The sequence below is a fragment of the Leucopleurus acutus genome, assembly GCF_964270905.1.
Source record: "Leucopleurus acutus genome assembly, chromosome: 2".
Taxonomy (NCBI): Eukaryota; Metazoa; Chordata; class Mammalia; order Artiodactyla; family Delphinidae; genus Leucopleurus; species Leucopleurus acutus.
The window spans coordinates 156,548,281-156,564,977 of NC_139143.1; the positions used below are offsets into that span (position 1 = coordinate 156,548,281).

General features: G+C 39.7%; 1 protein-coding gene across 1 annotated transcript in view; it reads left to right on the top strand.

The window, feature by feature from the left end:
- Positions 1–16,697, top strand: part of ZSWIM5 (zinc finger SWIM-type containing 5) — a gene marked incomplete at its 3' end in the record, with an annotated part of 257,151 nt that overhangs the window by 203,478 nt on the left and 36,976 nt on the right. The window contains exon 5 of the mRNA XM_082833899.1: positions 11,794–11,973. Within this exon, the coding sequence (XP_082690025.1) occupies positions 11,794–11,973 (180 nt within the window). The remainder of the gene's footprint in view (positions 1–11,793; positions 11,974–16,697) is intronic.

Below are 16,697 nucleotides of genomic sequence, written 5' to 3' on the forward strand. Positions count from 1 at the left end.
TTTGTTAGTTTCTGCTGTATAACAAAGTGAATCAAGCTGCACGCAGTTCCTCCAGCCCGAGGACAACGGCTGCCTGGGTCCCAGGAAGCGCAGTGCCCAATCTGAGCTTCTACTCCAGGTGGGCACCCTCACAGCCTTGTCTCTCAGGGCCCGGCTAAGGCCTGCGTTAGAGCCTTATGGAAGGTCTCTGGGCAGGGCTAGGGGGGCCTAAAGGATGTAGATTGCCACGTGGATGTGGCATAGGGGGTGCAGTCACCCTGCTTCTCTGGTTGTGTGAAGACTGCAGAGCGTGCAGACAGACCTCCGTTGTGGCTGTTCAAGAAAGAAACCCGGGAGCACCCAGTGAATTTACGGACTAGTGAAAGTAATGGCCATTTACTGAGCACCTGTGAATCAGGTGCCACCAGGAGGCAGCACAAACTTGTTTTGGGATCTCACTCTCAGTGCCTGCAGTCATTCCGTCACTTCCTAAGGTACTGTTACCCATCTGAACCAGTACCCAGCAGCCTTCTGTTTCCCCAAGAATCTTCATGTAGAGTGTATATGTTGATAAGGAAGCATCAAAGCCAATATTTTACCAGTTTTACAAGCTACCCCCATTTTCAACCATTAGCTCAAAAAAGGAAGCAATGAGATCAAAACCATTCAGTGAGACAGACCTATCAAGGATTTTAAAGGCTTGATGGTTATTTATCAAGATCCTGGATTGAGAAATCCATGCGTGGATAAGTTTTTGACTTGATTTTTGAACAGAATATCATTCTTTCCCCCAAACGTTATCAGTCATGAGGTTGGAAGAATAGAAGAAATCAGAGTATGTCACATGTAGTAAGGCCATGTGGCTGACAGGGTCTTGGTGCTCGGGCCGGGTGTCAGGCCTGCGCCTCTGAGGTGGGAGAGCCGAGGTCACGACATTGGTCCACCAGAGACCCCCTGGCTCCACGTAATATCAAACGGCGAAAGCGCTCCCAGAGATCTCCATCTCAACACTAAGACCTGGCTCCACTCAACAATCAGCAAGCTACAGTGCTGGACACCTTATGCCAAACAACTAGCAACACAGGAACACAACCCCACAGAGAGTCTGCCTAAAATTAGCATGGAGGCTGCCTAAAATCGTAATAAGGTCAAGGACACCCCAAACACACCACGGGATGTGGTCCTGCCCACCAGAAAGACAAGATCCAGACTCATCCACCAGAACACAGGCACTAGTCCCGTCCACCAGGAGGCCTACACAACCCACTGAACCAACCTTAGCCACTGGGGACAGACACCAAAAACACCGGGAACTACGAACCTGCAGCCTGCAAAAAGGAGACCCCAAACACAGTAAGTTAAGCAAAATTAGAAGACAGAGAAATGCACAGCAGATGAAGGAGGAAGGTAAAAGCCCACCAGACCAAACAAATGAAGAGGAAATACGCGGTCTACCTGAAAATGTATTAGGAGTAATTATAGTAAACATGATCCAAAATCTTGGAAATAGAATGGAGAAAATACAAGAAACGTTTAACAAGGACCTAGAAGAGATAAAGAGCAAACAAACAATGATGAACAACACAATAAATGAAATTAAAAATTCTCTACAAGGAATCAATAGCAGAATAAATGAGGCAGAAGAACAGATAAGTGACCTGGAAGATAAAATAGTGGAAATAACTACTGCAGAGCAGAATAAAGAAAAAAGAATGAAAAGAATTGAAGACAGTCTTAGAGAACTCTGGGACAACATTAAACGCACCAACATTTGAATTATAGGGGTCCCAGAAGAAGAAGAGAAAAAGAAAGGGACTGAGAAAGTATTTGAAGAGATTATAGTTGAAAACTTTCCTAATATGGGAAAGGAAATAGTTAATCAAGTCCAGGAAGCACAGAGAGTCCCATACAGGATAAATCCAAGGAGAAACGCTCCAAGACACATATTAATCAAACTATCAAAAATTAAATACAAAGAAAAAATATTAAAAGCAGCAAGGGAAAAACAACAAATAACATACAAGGGAATCCCCATAAGGTTAACAGCTGATCTTTCAGCAGAAACTCTGCAGGCCGGAAGGGAGTGGCAAGACATATTTAAAATGAGAAAAGGGGAAAACCTACAAACAAGGTTACTCTACCCAGTAAGAATCTCATACAGATTCGACCGAGAAATTAAAATCTTTACAGACAAGCAAAACCTAAGACAATTCACCACCACCAAACCAGCTTTACAACAAATGCTAAAGGAACTTCTCTAGGCAGGACACACAAGAGAAGGGAAAGACCTACAATAACAAACCCAAAACAATTAAGAAAATGGTAATAGGAACATACATATCGATTACCTTAAATGTAAATGGATTAAATGCTCCCACCAAAAGACATAGACTGGCTGAATGGATACAAAAACAAGACCCGTATATATATGCTGTCTACAACAGACCCACTTCAGACCTAGGGACACATGCAGACTGAAAGTGAAGGGATGGAAAAAGATATTCCATGCAAATGGAAATCAAGAGGAAGCTGGAGTAGCAATTCTCGTGTCAGACAAAGTAGACTTGAAAATAAAGACTATTGCAAGAGACAAAGAAGGACACTACATAATGATCAAGGGATCAATCCAAGAAGAAGATATAACAGTTGTAAATATTTATGCACCCAACATAGGAGCACCTCAATACATAAGGCAAAAGCTAACAGCCATAAATGGGGAAATCAACAGTAACACAATCATAGTAGGGGACTTTAACACCCCACTGTCAACAATGGACAGATCATCCAAAATGAAAATACATAAGGTAACACAAGCTTTATATGATACATTAAACAACATGGACTTAATTAATATTTATAGGATATTCCATCCAGAAACAACACAATACACTTTCTTCTCAAGTGCTCAGAGAACATTCTCCAGGATAGATCATATCTTGGGTCACAAATCAAGCCTTGATAATTTAAGAATATTGAAATCATATCAAGTATCTTTTCCAACCACAATGCTATGAGACTAGATATCAATTACAGGAAAAAATCTGTAAAAAATACAAACACATGGAGGCTAAACAATACACTACTTAATAACCAAGAGATCACTGAAGAAATCAAAGCAGAAATCAAAAAATACCTAGAAACAAATGACAATGAAAACACGAAGACCCAAAACCTATGGGATGCAGCAAAAGCAGTTCTAAGAGGGAAGTTTATAGCAATACAATCCTACCTTAAGAAACAAGAACATCTCAAATAAACAACCTAACCTTACGCCTAAAGCAATTAGAGAAAGAAGAACAACAGCAAAAAAAAAAAAAAAAAAAAAACCCAAACTTAGCAGAAGGAAAGAAATTAGAAAGATCAGATCAGAAATAAATGAAAAAGAAATGAAGGAAACGATAGCAAAGATCAATACAACTAAAAGCTGGTTCTTTGAGAAGATAAACAAAATTGGTAAACCACTAGCCAACTCATCAAGAAAAAAAGGGAGAAGACTCAAATCAATAGAATTCAAAATGAAAAAGGAGAAGTAACAACTGACACTGCAGAAATACAAAGGATCATGAGAGATTACTACAAGCAACATATGCCAATAAAATGGACAACCTGGAAGAAATGGACAAATTCTTAGAAAAGCAGAACTTTCTGAGACTGAACCAGTAAGAAATAGAAAATATAAACAGACCAATCACAAGCACTGAAATTGAGACTGTGATTAAAAATCTTCCAACAAACAAAAGCCCAGGACCAGATGGCTTCACAGGTGAATTCTATCAAACATTTAGAGAAGAGCTAACACCTATCCCTCTCACACTCTTTCAAAATATAGCAGAGGGAGGAACACTCCCAAACTCATTCTATGAGGCCACCATCACCCTGATACCAAAAACAGACAAAGATGTCACAAAGAAAGAAAACTACAGGCCAATATCACTGATGAACATCGATGCAAAAGTCCTCAACAAAATACTAGCAAACAGAATCCAACAGCACATTAAAAGGATCATACACCATGATCATGATCAGGAATGCAAGGATTCTTCAGTATATGCAGATCAATCATTGGGATAAACCATATTAACAAATTGAAGGAGAAAAACCATATGATCATCTCAATGGATGCAGAAAAAGCTTTTGACAAAATTCAACACCCATTTATGATAAAAACCCTCCAGAAAGTAAGCACAGAGAGAACTTACCTCAACATAAAAAACGCCGTGTATGACAAACCCACAGCCAACGTTGTTCTCGATGGTGAAAAACTGAAACCATTTCCTCTAAGATCAGGAACAAGACAAGATTGCCCACTCTCACCACTATTATTCAACAGAGTTTTGGAAGTTTTAGCCACAGCAATCAGAGAAGAAAAAGAAATAAAAGGAATCCAAACTGGAAAAGAAAAGTAAAGCTGTCACTGTTTGCAGATGACATGATACTATACATAGAGAATCCTAAAGTTGCTACCAGAAAACTACTAGAGCTAATCAATGAATTTGGTAAAGTAGCAGGATACAAAATTAATGCACAGAAATCTCTGGCATTCCTATATACTAATGATGAAAAATCTGAAAGTGAAATTAAGAAAACACTCCCATTTACCACTGCAACAAAAAGAATAAAATATCTAGGAATAAACCTACCTAAGGAGACAAAAGACCTGTATGCAGAAAATTATAAGACACTGATGAAAGAAATTAAAGGTGATACAGATAGATGGAGAGATATACCACGTTCTTGGATTGGAAGAATCAACATTGTGAAAATGACTCTACTACCCATAGCAATCTACAGATTCAATGCAATCCCTATCAAACTACCACTGGCATTTTTCACAGAACTAGAACAAAAAATTTCACAATTTGTATGGAAACACAGAAGACCCCGAATAGCCAAAACAATCTTGAGAATGAAAAACGGAGCTGGAGGAATCAGGCTCCCTGACTTCAAACTATACTACAGAGCTACAGTAATCAATACAGTATGGTACTGGCACAAAAACAGAAATATAGATCAATGGAACAGGATAGAAAGCCCAGAGATAAACCCATGCACATATGGTCACCTTATTTTTGATAAAGGAGAAAAGACATCCTCTTCAATAAGTGGTGCTGGGAAAACTGGACAGCAACATGTAAAGAATGAAATTAAAACACTCCCTAACACCATACACAAAAATAAACTCAAAATGGTTAAAGACCTAAATGTAAGGCCAGACACTACCAAACCTTAGAAGAAAACACAGGCAGAAAACTCTCTGACATAAATCACAGCAAGATCCTTTTTGACCCACCTTCTAGAGAAATGGAAATAAAACCAAAAATAAACGGGACCTAATGAAACTTAAAAGCTTTTGCACAGCAAAGGAAACCATAAACAAGATGAAAAGACAACCCTCAGAATAGGAGCAAATATTTGCAAATGAAGCAACTGACAAAGGATTAATTTCCAAAATTTACAAGCAGCTCATGCAACTCAGTATAAAAAAGTCAAACAACCCAATCCAGAAATAGGCAGAAGACCTAAATAGACATTTCTCCAAAGAAGATATACAGATTGCCAACAAACACATGAAAGAATGCTCAACATCATTCATCATTAGAGAAATGCAAATCAAAACTACAATGAGATATCATCTCACACCGGTCAGAATGGGCATCATCAGAAATCTACAAACAATAAATGCTGGAGAGGGTGTGGAGGAAAGGGAACCCTCTTGCACTGTTGGTGGGAATATAAATTGATACAGCCACTATGGAGAACAGTATGGAGGTTCCTTAAAAAACTAAAAATAGAACTACCATACGACCCAGCAATCCCACTACTGGGCATATACCCTGAGAAAACCATAATTCAGAAAGAGTCATGTACCACAATGTTCATTGCAACTCTGTTTACAATAGCCAGGAAATGGAATTAACCTAAGCGTACATCGACAGATGAATGGATAAAGAAGATGTGGCACATATAAACAATGGAATATTACTCAGCCATTAAAAAAAATGAAATTGAGTTATTTGTAGTGAGGTGGATGGACCTAGAGTCTGTCATACAGAGTGAAGTAAGTCAGAAAGAGAAAAACAAATACTGTATGCTAACACATATACATGGAATCTTTAAAAAAAAATAGTGGTCATGAAGAACCTAGGGGCAAGACGGGAATAAGGACGCAGACCTACTAGAGAATAGACTTGAGGATACGGGGAGGGGGAAGGGTAAACTGGGATGAAGTGAGAGAGTGGCATGGACATATATACACTCCCAAACGTAAAATATATAGCTAGTGGGAAGCAGCTGCATAGCACAGGGAGATCAGCTCGGTGCTTTGTGACCACCTAGCGCGCTGGGAGGGAGGGAGACGCAAGAGGGAAGAGATATAGGGACATAGGTATATGTATAACCGATTCACTTTGTTATAAAGCAGAAACTAGCACACCATTGTAGAGCAATTATGCTCTAATAAAGATGTAAAAATAAATAAATAAAATAGATAGCTAGTGGGAAGCAGCCGCATAGCACCGGGAGATCAGCTCAGTGCTTTGTGACCACCTAGAAGGGTGGGTGGGATAGGGAGGAGGGGAGGGGGATTCAAGAGGGAGGGGATATGGGGATATATGTATATGTATAGCTGATTCACTTTGTTATAAAGCAGAAACTAACACACCATTGTAACGCAATTATACTCCAATAAAGATGTTAAAAAAAAGTGAATCAGCTATACGTATACATATATCCCCATATCCCCTCCCTCTTGAGCCTCCCTCCCACCCTCCCTATCCCACAAAACAACACTTCTTGAAAACCTTGTCTGCAGTCACTCTTTCTATTTGCTTACCTCCAGTTCTCTCCCGAGCCCACTGCAATTGAGCTTCCATTGCTCATTGTTGCCACTCTACTGACAAGTAGCTCTTGCTACAGTCACCAGTGACTTCCATATTGCAGTGGCCACTTCTCTGTTGTTATTTTACTTGACCTCTTAGCAGTTTTCAATAAAATTGACCATACCCATCTTGAAACGTACTCTCTTAGCTTTCATAACCCCACACACCCTCCTGGGTTTCCTCCCACATTCTGACTACTTTCTGTCAGACTGCTTTGTAGGCTCCTCTTCCTTTTCTCAATCCTTCTAAATATTGAGTATTCTGCAGTACCCACTGCCCTGTCTACATTCTGTACCTAAGTGATCATATTCAGTCCCATGGCTTTAAATATAATCTAGATGTAGGCAAGTCACAAATTTATGTCTCTAGTTCTGACCTTTCTCTTGAGCTGTAGGCTCAGTGTCCAGCTTCCCACCATGTCTAAGAAACATCTCAAACTTAACATGACCATCACAGAACTCTTATTTTTCCCGCCAAAGCCTAATTTTCCCCATCTCAGTACAGGGTCGTGAGATGTATCTAGCTGCTCAAGAAGAAAATCTGAGTCATCCTAGGTTCCCTCTGTTTTCTACCTTCTACACCCAATCCAAGTCCTGTTGACCCGCACAGTTGGAAGACTGAATAAGATAATATATATAAAGTGCCTATTATAATGCGTAGCCCATAAAAAGAAATAGTCGCTATTATTTATTATTATATTTAATATATAATAATTATGTAAAATTTTAACTTCCATAGTACCTACACTTGGTTAGAGTTTTTGATGCTTTGTTTTTTAAACATCTTTATTGGAGTATAATTGCTTTACAATGGTGTGTACGTTTCTGTTTTATAACGAAGTGAATCAGCTGTACATATACATATGTCCCCATATCTCTTCCCTCTTGCATCTCCCTCCCTCTCACCCTCCCTATCCCACCGCTCTAGGTGGTCACAAAGCACGGAGCTGATCTCCCTGTGCTATGCGGTTGCTTTCCACTAGCTATCTATTTTACATTTGGTAGTGTATATATGTCCATGCCACTCTCTCACTTTGTCCCAGCTTACCCTTCCCCCTCCCCGTATCCTCAGGTGATGCTTTTCTTAAGTTGCTGGAAAATCTGCTTTTGGATCATGGTAACACAGTCCCCATGTAACACATGCCTGTTACATGTAGGCACCTGCAGGATTTTTTGCCTTGTCTCTTTCTTAGAGATGCAGCAATCTCTTGAGTTTGTTTTAAAACAAATCCATAATGACTTAATAAAACAGAAAACTCATTTTAAACTTACAGGAGAAAGTACTCACTTTCTAGGGATCCCCTTTTTAATATTTCAGTGCCTAGGAAATGGTAACTCCTTGATGACTGTAGTTAGTTCCCTGCTTTTTTTTGCCTCTTAAGCCTCTCTCAACTCACCCAATCTGTTTTCTGTTCCTGTTATCCTATTGATTTTGCCATTCATAAGGCCAAGTTTAATGGCCTCTCTTTGGTTCTCGTCATACTTATGAAGATTAAATGTGAAAATCTTTTACTTCACTATAAACAAAAAGCACATCTTAAACTGTAAAGTAAATGTTTCTTACTAATACTGACACTCTGCCTCATTAGACATTGCTAATTGGCTTGTGTGTCACTAATTTCTCCTGGTTCTTCCATCTCTCTTATCTTTCTTTCTTAATCTCTTTTGCTTATTCCTCCTTCTCCTCTGCTCATTACTTAAATATTGGTGCTTCCTCAAAATTGTGTTCTTAGCGCTCCTCTTCCCACATCTTAAATGATGAGGTTTTCTTATCTTTTTTGTTTGTTGGTGGGTGGGACCCTATCCCTACATTAATTTTACAAGAACCAGCAAACAGTGTAACACAGACACCATAGGAAAAGACTACAATGTGAAGAAAAAAATTTTTTTCTTGAGGTTTATACAGGCCTTTAGCACTCTTAAATTCTAAAAGTAGAGAAAGTAATTTTTATGATCTGAATATTTGTGCATCTTTCTTACTGTCACACGGTTAGAAATTTTTTACCTCCTTTACCTCCTATATATTAGGGATTTCCTGCCACCTGGTGTTCAGAAAGGACACTGTAATTGGTAGGAACTCACAGTCCCAATAGTACTAAAAGCTAACATGCTAGATTACAAAAATTTTCTTCCAAAACGAAAAAACATCCAACAGACTTAATATCCAAAGAAACTAAAATGACTCATGAGAACGTCTTTGTCTTTGCTTATGTCCTTTCTCCTGTTTGGGTATATACCGTCCCTCGATCTCTCCGCCCAAACCAGTCCTATTTATCTCTTGTTCTTCTTTCAAAATGAAGTAATACATGTATACAGGTTAAAATGTCAAAGAGTTCTACAAACTTTATAATAAAAAACAATATTCCTATGCCATATTCCTTCACATTGTCAGTTCCTACTTCTCAGAAAGAGCAATTTTTAATTCTTTCAGCTGCTTTTTCTAACATGCCTCCACATTTCTAAATAACTGTTCTTTCTTGATTTTTTAATTCTAGGTATTCTTTTTTTATTCCTACAATAAAAGATGAAGATTTACCTCTCTAAGGGTCACACCATTATGTTCTTTCCCAAACAGGCTTTCTCATTCTTTTCAATGTGGATAGGTTGAGCATGTTCCACCTCTTTAAGTTCTGCTCCTTTTTGATTCACAGTTCTGTCTTTAAATAATTTCTTTCTTCTTGCATTTTACTATAAGCAGTCAAGAGAAACCAGGCTGCTCCTTCAACACTTTGCTTAGATATTTCCTCAGCTAATTTTTTTACTCACAAGTTCTACCTTCCACAAAACACTAGGACATGAACACCATGTCTGGATTATAAGCCTGTCACAGTTTTCTCAGAACCAAATAGGGAAAGAGGGTTGGATGGTGGGGGTAAGTGTGTCCATTTGTACAATATGTATATTTTTCTTACTCCCTCAGTTTTTCGCATGGAAACCTCACCCTCAGTTGTACACAGTATTCCCAATCCAGAGCCTCTCCGAATCTATCCTTCCAGTGAGTAAAGCTCTGGTTTTCTTCCAGGAGAGAGAATGAACAGGCACTGAGCTACCCTGAATAGAGGAGGAAGTCTGTGATCCTGAGACCTTTGACAAACCTCTAACCTGTTCCACTATATTTCGGCCCCACTTTCAGTGGGGCTCTGCAGCATGAATCAGTCTGCTGCTGGGCTTTCCTAACTGCTGATGGCATTTTCAACTTTCTTCTGCTATGTCAGCTATCTCTCATCCACATGCCTTCCAGATTCCCAATTTTATGACTCTTCTCTTTCATCTCTCCCATTCTATGTGTCTATGTGAGTTTATGCCTGTTCTTATCCCTCTACTTTCATTTTAGTGAAGTATCAAGAGGGACTGATGATGAGCATATGTATTTAGTTAGCCATTTTTTAACTAGGATTAACTCATGTTTATTCTTCAGGGACAAACTCAAATGTTATAACTTTTCCTGACCCCATCTACAGAGTTAATTGTTCCATCATACATATTCTCATAGCATTTTATATGTGGTTATAATAGCATTTACTATGCTTTAGTATAATTATTTTTGAGGGACTCCTAATTATAATCCCCTTAAGAACCATCATTATATAATACTATTATATTACATAGTGTAGTTTCTTTTTCATTGTGGATTTGAAAAACTGATATGAGCCAATAGAAATGAATTTTCATCACCTCTAGTTAGTACCTGAAATTGAGGCTTAAATGGTCTTTTAAAACATTCCTATTTGACTTTGAGGGGCCTTGAAATAGTGTCTGAATATACTGCCGTCTATGTATGTAATACCATCCCAAAGGATGTTTAACTTAAGACACTCTGCAGCCAGGCTTATTGTTAACTTGAGATTAAGAATACTTCTGTCTCAGCCACATAGCCAACTTTGAAAATAAGAAGCAGGTTTGCTTGCAAAGAAGGGTGATGTGGTCAAAGAAACAGTACTCATTGGTTATGTGGAATATGTGATACTCTGCTATAGTGACAGAGAAGATCCAAGAATGTGATAGTTTTAAGGCATCACAGCTGATCAACAGTATCAAAATCCAAGTACAAATAAACGATTTTCCCTGGAAAAGGGAAATACTAAATTCCACTCTGTGCCAAATAATATGCTAGGCCCTTTACATTATGGTCTCAGTTTTACAGTTGAGGGATTTGAAGCTCAGAAAGTCTAAGGTCAACTAAAATCCTTTTCTGAGCACCTTCCTTCTTATGCTAAATGCCCTTCCTCTGTGCTATTATTGTACCCTGTATATATCTTTATCTTAACACTTATCATATTCAAATGACACTGTGTTTATTTATCTATCTCCCCCATTGGACAGCTCCTCAAGGGTAGGAACAGGGTCTTATTCTCCAATACAAGGTCTTGAACAAGAACTCTCTCAATAAATGTTTGTTGGACTGCAGATCTGAGCTCGGAATTCAAGCCCAAATATGTCTTGTTCATCATCACAGGCATATATCCAGATATCAAGATAGTCACTCTGCTTTAAGAAACCTTTGGGAAGGAAAAATAAGCATTTCTGAAAACTTTAGCAGATTTGGTTTGGGGGCTGGTTTTTCTTTTTTCTTTTTTTTGCAGTGTGTGAGCCTCTCACTGTTGTGGCCTCTCCCGTTGCGGAGCACAGGCTCCGGACGCGCAGGCTCAGTGGCCATGGCTCACGGGCCCAGCCGCTCCGCGGCATGTGGGACCTTCCCAGACCGGGGCATGAACCCGTGTCCCCTGCATCGGCAGGCGGACTCCCAACCACTGCGCCACCAGGGAAGCCCAGGGGCTGGTTTTTTTTTAGATTTGGTTTTTTATATTGAGAAAAGCTGATATTTTGGAAACTTTTCCTACCAACAAAAAATGGAAGAAAAGAGTAAACTGAAAAATTAAGGCTTAGACATACATCAAAGGAGAGATGTCAAGAATGTGGGTTGCTTTCTTTTCCAGGGGCGTTATGGGTGTGCATCATTTTAAATCCACATTGCAAATTGGAGGAAAAATCCTGTTGGCTGCAGCAGCTGCAGAAGTGGAATGACCTGGATGTCTGTCCCCTGGAGGATGGGAACTATGGGCATGAGCTGCCCAACATCACCAACGCACTGCCCCAGAATGCCAGTCACCGTTCAGGTGAGCCAGATATCATTTTAGCGTCTTCATGCCTGGAACTCCAAAAGGTCGGAGGGTAAAGCCTGAGAACAAAGGTGGCTGGACAACTTTTGGACTGTCAGAATTGTCATCCTAAATAAGAAAAGCCTGTTCTTTTGTTTGTCTTGAAATGCCAAACCTTAAATAAGGGTGAGCTTGTATCTTTGACATTGAGGATGCTGTCCTTTTCCACATCTAGAGTGTCCTTACAGTGCCCAGCATAAATTCCTAGAGCCCTCTTCATGAATCCTCTTTACCCTTCAAGTTTTTCATGACTAATGGATCTTGGCCTCAGTTGGGGTTGGTTTTAGCTCAGAAGACCTACCTCAAGGGAATGATAGAAGACCTGGGAGAAAAAAAAAAAAACAACTTAAAAAAAAGTCCTGACAATTGCCTTTCTTACTTACTTTTCTCTGTTTTCCTCAAATTTTTATACAGCAGATTTCTAGGAGGGGGTCATCGTTCCGAGATATGGCTAGGACTCTTGCTCCATTTTAAGACAAATCCAGTACAGTGATATTATACCCTCTGACTTTTGAGCCCACTGACCAGGTATCACTGGACATCGACATTCACATCAGCTTTAGTGCATGTAACTCAGGCCATTTGCTGTTGGCAATTGATTGCTCTTTAGCCCATGGGGATCCTTTATTGGTAGATTTTTATCAGACATTGATTTTACATGTCCTCCCTTTTATTTTAAGTGATAAATCTACTGATATTTTTAACCTCTAGGAGGAAATCACTTAAATTATTGTTCTTGCTTGGTCTTCATCTGCTGTACCATAATTGATTAGCAGTGTATTTAAGGCAACCAAGGTAATGAGAGATGAAAAGCCTACAACTTTGCCACTTGAAGCTACCCTTTGCTGGCATTCATCTAACCTCCACAACACAGGAATGTATCCTTTTAGTATTGACTTTGGTTTGGCATAGAGAGAGTCACATGTGTATAAACACATGCCTCCTGTCTGGCAGTTTCTTCCTTGTCACAGTATACTGGTGACAGTATATTTGAGAATGTTGTTTCCTCTTAAGTCTTCTCAAGCTGTGGCTGATTTATCTCTCACATCTCTTTACCTTTGGGCCTGATGGAGCAATAGGCATCCTGCTTATTCTTCATTGCCATTTCTACATCATTGTCCTACCCTCCTTCCTAAAATACCCCCCAGCTTTAAAGTCAGTGCTGTTAAAATATGCTGTCTGCTGCCCTCCAGGTTTTGGTCGTTTGGCCTCTGGGGCAATCCCCCTCATTCCTTGAAGATTTTTGGTTACTGGCTCACTAACACTACTCTCTGCCTCTACTTCTGTCATGATTCTTGATCATTTAAATAGCCACATAGATGGTACTTTCAGTATTCTAGTCTTTCAGTTCTTTGACCTCCTCTCTTTTAATAGTCTATCTTCTATCATAACTTAGCTATGCAACCCCAAGATCATACCCTAAAGCTTGCCATTACCAATAACTACACCTTCTTCACAATCGCAATTTCAAGCAGCTCTAATTAGCACCACCAGTCTTACTAGGTTATTTTCTCTGGTATTCCAGTAATTCTTTGACCCACTAGGAATTTTGATGCTATCACTTTTCCATCCTTGTGGTAGCCTCATTTTCCTGCTTATCCCAATTAGATTCCTTGGTGCATCATTATAATCACTACCTTGCATACATACTCAACCCCCTCGTTCCCTTAGTTACACTCACATAGCAAAACCCTAACCTTAGTAGTTCAGTCTAACTTTCTAGTTACTTGGTGCTCACACCCACACAGCTGAACATGGTGGAGAGAAACATGACTATGATAACTGGTCTTATCTTAAGTTTATGACCACTAGTCTCAAGTGGGTCCATAGTATTGTCCAGACATCAACTACATTTCCCTAGTCTGTGCCTTCTTTCAGTCTTCTAAATTACTATTTCACACCATCTTTTCCTTAAAACTTTCTATACTTTCTCCCCATCCTCACTTTCATCCTGAAGACTTGCTTCCTGTTCACTGAGAATATAGAAGCAATCAGAAGAGAATTTCCAAAACTCTATCACCACATCTGCTTCTGTCTCTACCCATCTACTCTGCCTCTACTGCTGTTTTTGTTTGTGCTTCTAAGTGCATACCCTCCACTTGTTCTTGAGATCTTATTCCTTTTATCTAGGACATCACCCCAGGAACTATCTGTACTCTCTCCTGCGTCACAGGTTTTTGTGGATTATTCCTCTGAGTATACAAGCACATTGTTTTATCTTTCATCCCAAAACAAAACAAAGCAAAAAATATTCTTGTTGACCCCACATGACTCTCTGTCTACCACCTTGTTTCTCTGAGGTAGTAGAAATAAGTGGTAGAATTAAGAAAAATGCTCAGAAGAATATTATATATTTATCTTCTCTACTTCTTCTGCTCTTATTCTCTCTTCAACTCATTCCAGTCAGGCTTTCATCCCTTCAGTACTGAAACATCTCTTGTACTGGTCACTAATGCTAACCATTGCTAAATCTAGTTCTCAGTCAGAATCTTACTTGACCCATCAGCAGTATTTGTCACAATCGATCACTCTCTCCTTCAAACACCTTATTTCCAAGACACTACTCTCTTGGTTCTCCTCTTCATTGGCCCCTCCTTCTCAGTCTCCTTTACTGTCTCCCTACCACTTCCCAACCTAAAATGCTAGAGTACCCAGGGCTCAGTTATCAAACCACTTCTCTTTCTATATTTACTCCCCTGGTAATTGCATTGTTTTACTAATCATCTATATACTGACAACATCCAGATTTATATCTCTTGCCCAGACTTTTCCTCTCAACTCCAGATTTACATGTTCATCTACCTTTTTGATGTTTCAGCTTAGATATTAATAGGATCTCAGCAGGATTTCTTACCCCTCTAGCCCCACCCAAACCTGCTCCTCCTGCAGTCTTCCCTGTCTCCATATATGACAAGTCTATGTTAAAAACCTTGGAGTCATCCTTGATTCTTCTCTTTCTCATCCCAGATCTAATCCATGAGCAAATCCTATTACCTTTACCTATTACCTTCAAAATATATTCAGGGTTCATTTACTCTCATCACCTCCACTGCTTATTACTCTGAACAGATTACCATCATCTTTCACAAATTATTGCAGTGGCCTCCTAACTGCTTCCATCATAAAGTCTGTTCTCAATACTGCTGCCAGTTGTCCTTTTAAAATGCAAATCAGATCATATACCTTCAATGGCTCAATGGCCTCCAGTGACTTCTCATCTTTGCCTCATGGCCCAGAAGGCCCTCCATGGTCTGGTTTCCTAGTATCTCTCTGGCCTCATCTCCTATGACTTTCCTGCTTATTTACTCCATTCTAGGTACACTGGCCTCCTCACTACCCTCAAACACTCCAAATATGTTCCCACCAATAGCACTTGCTGTTCCTTTTGCCTAGGATGCTCTTCCCTTAGTTATATCTGAGGCTTGCTCTTCAGTTCCTTCAGGTCTCTGTTCAAATGTTACCTAATTAAAAACCATGCTATATAAAACAATAACCCCCACCCAATACCAGCTTGCCTTTCTCCCTAACTTTGCTTTAGTCTCTTCCTTAGCACTCATAACCATCTTATATATTTACTATACTATACATTCATTTAACTGTCTCTCCCCATTTGAATATAAAGGTCCATGAAGCCAAGGACTTCTTATATCCTCAATACCTAGAACAGTACCTGCCATGTAGTAGGCAGTCATTATTTGCTGACTTCATGAAATACAAAACATATTGGGAGCCTAATCCCCACTGTGGGCTGAGCAGACCCACGGTGGATTCTCAGTTTAGCAGGAGAGGGGCTCCGACTGCAGCCAGTAGAAGGGTCGTTGTGCTTCAGCTGAGGGGTGACATGAAGGAGAAGCAATTTCAGTAAATATTGTCAGTGCTTTTCTGATTTAATCCTCTGAGCCTGCACTCTGAGGAATATACAGGTTTCTGAAGAGATGACCAGATTCCAAGGACTTTTGCTTAGTAGACGAATATGTTCATTTCTTTCATGTTCAGTCTGAATCCTCTGACTTTCCCTCCCAGTATTTTTGCACAGGCTCAGTAGATGCACAACTCATTTGGGCATCTCGGGAAATACCTGTATTTCAGTTCTTGATCCCAAAATAGTTTCAACTGTTCTTAGTCTGGCAGAGAGTTAAATGATCGTTTATGTTTTCATTTCCTTAAATGTCACTTCCATGAGTCCTCCTATATCCACATTTTATGATTGTATCTTCCATTTGGTCTTCCTACACACCACCCTGAAGAATTGAGCTTACTTTGTCTACAGTTTCCCTGCAGCCCTTTTCCTGAAGAGAGATGGCATGGTAGGACTCCAATGAGAAAACAATTTAGTCTTTTGTCAGCATCAATTTTTCTTATGGGAGAACAAGGTTGTAAGCTTGCAGACACTAGTGTGATAAAGATACCAGAATACACAGGGCTTCAGCTCTTTTTCAGCTTTTATATCCATGTCACAGAAGTACTTAGTCTGATGTGGGTCATGCTGTAAAAGAAACAGGTTATGGGTTGGCCAGGGACATTACCTAGCTGCTTCTCTGGTCCTCTGGCTTCTATAGAAGCAGTTTGTATCCTCATAATTGAGCAGCTGAGCACCACGGTCCCTCCTCTCTTTCATGTGTTTCTGGGTCCTACGAGAAACTGGTCTTCAGCCATAGATCTATGTAGAAAGGTTTTCCCAT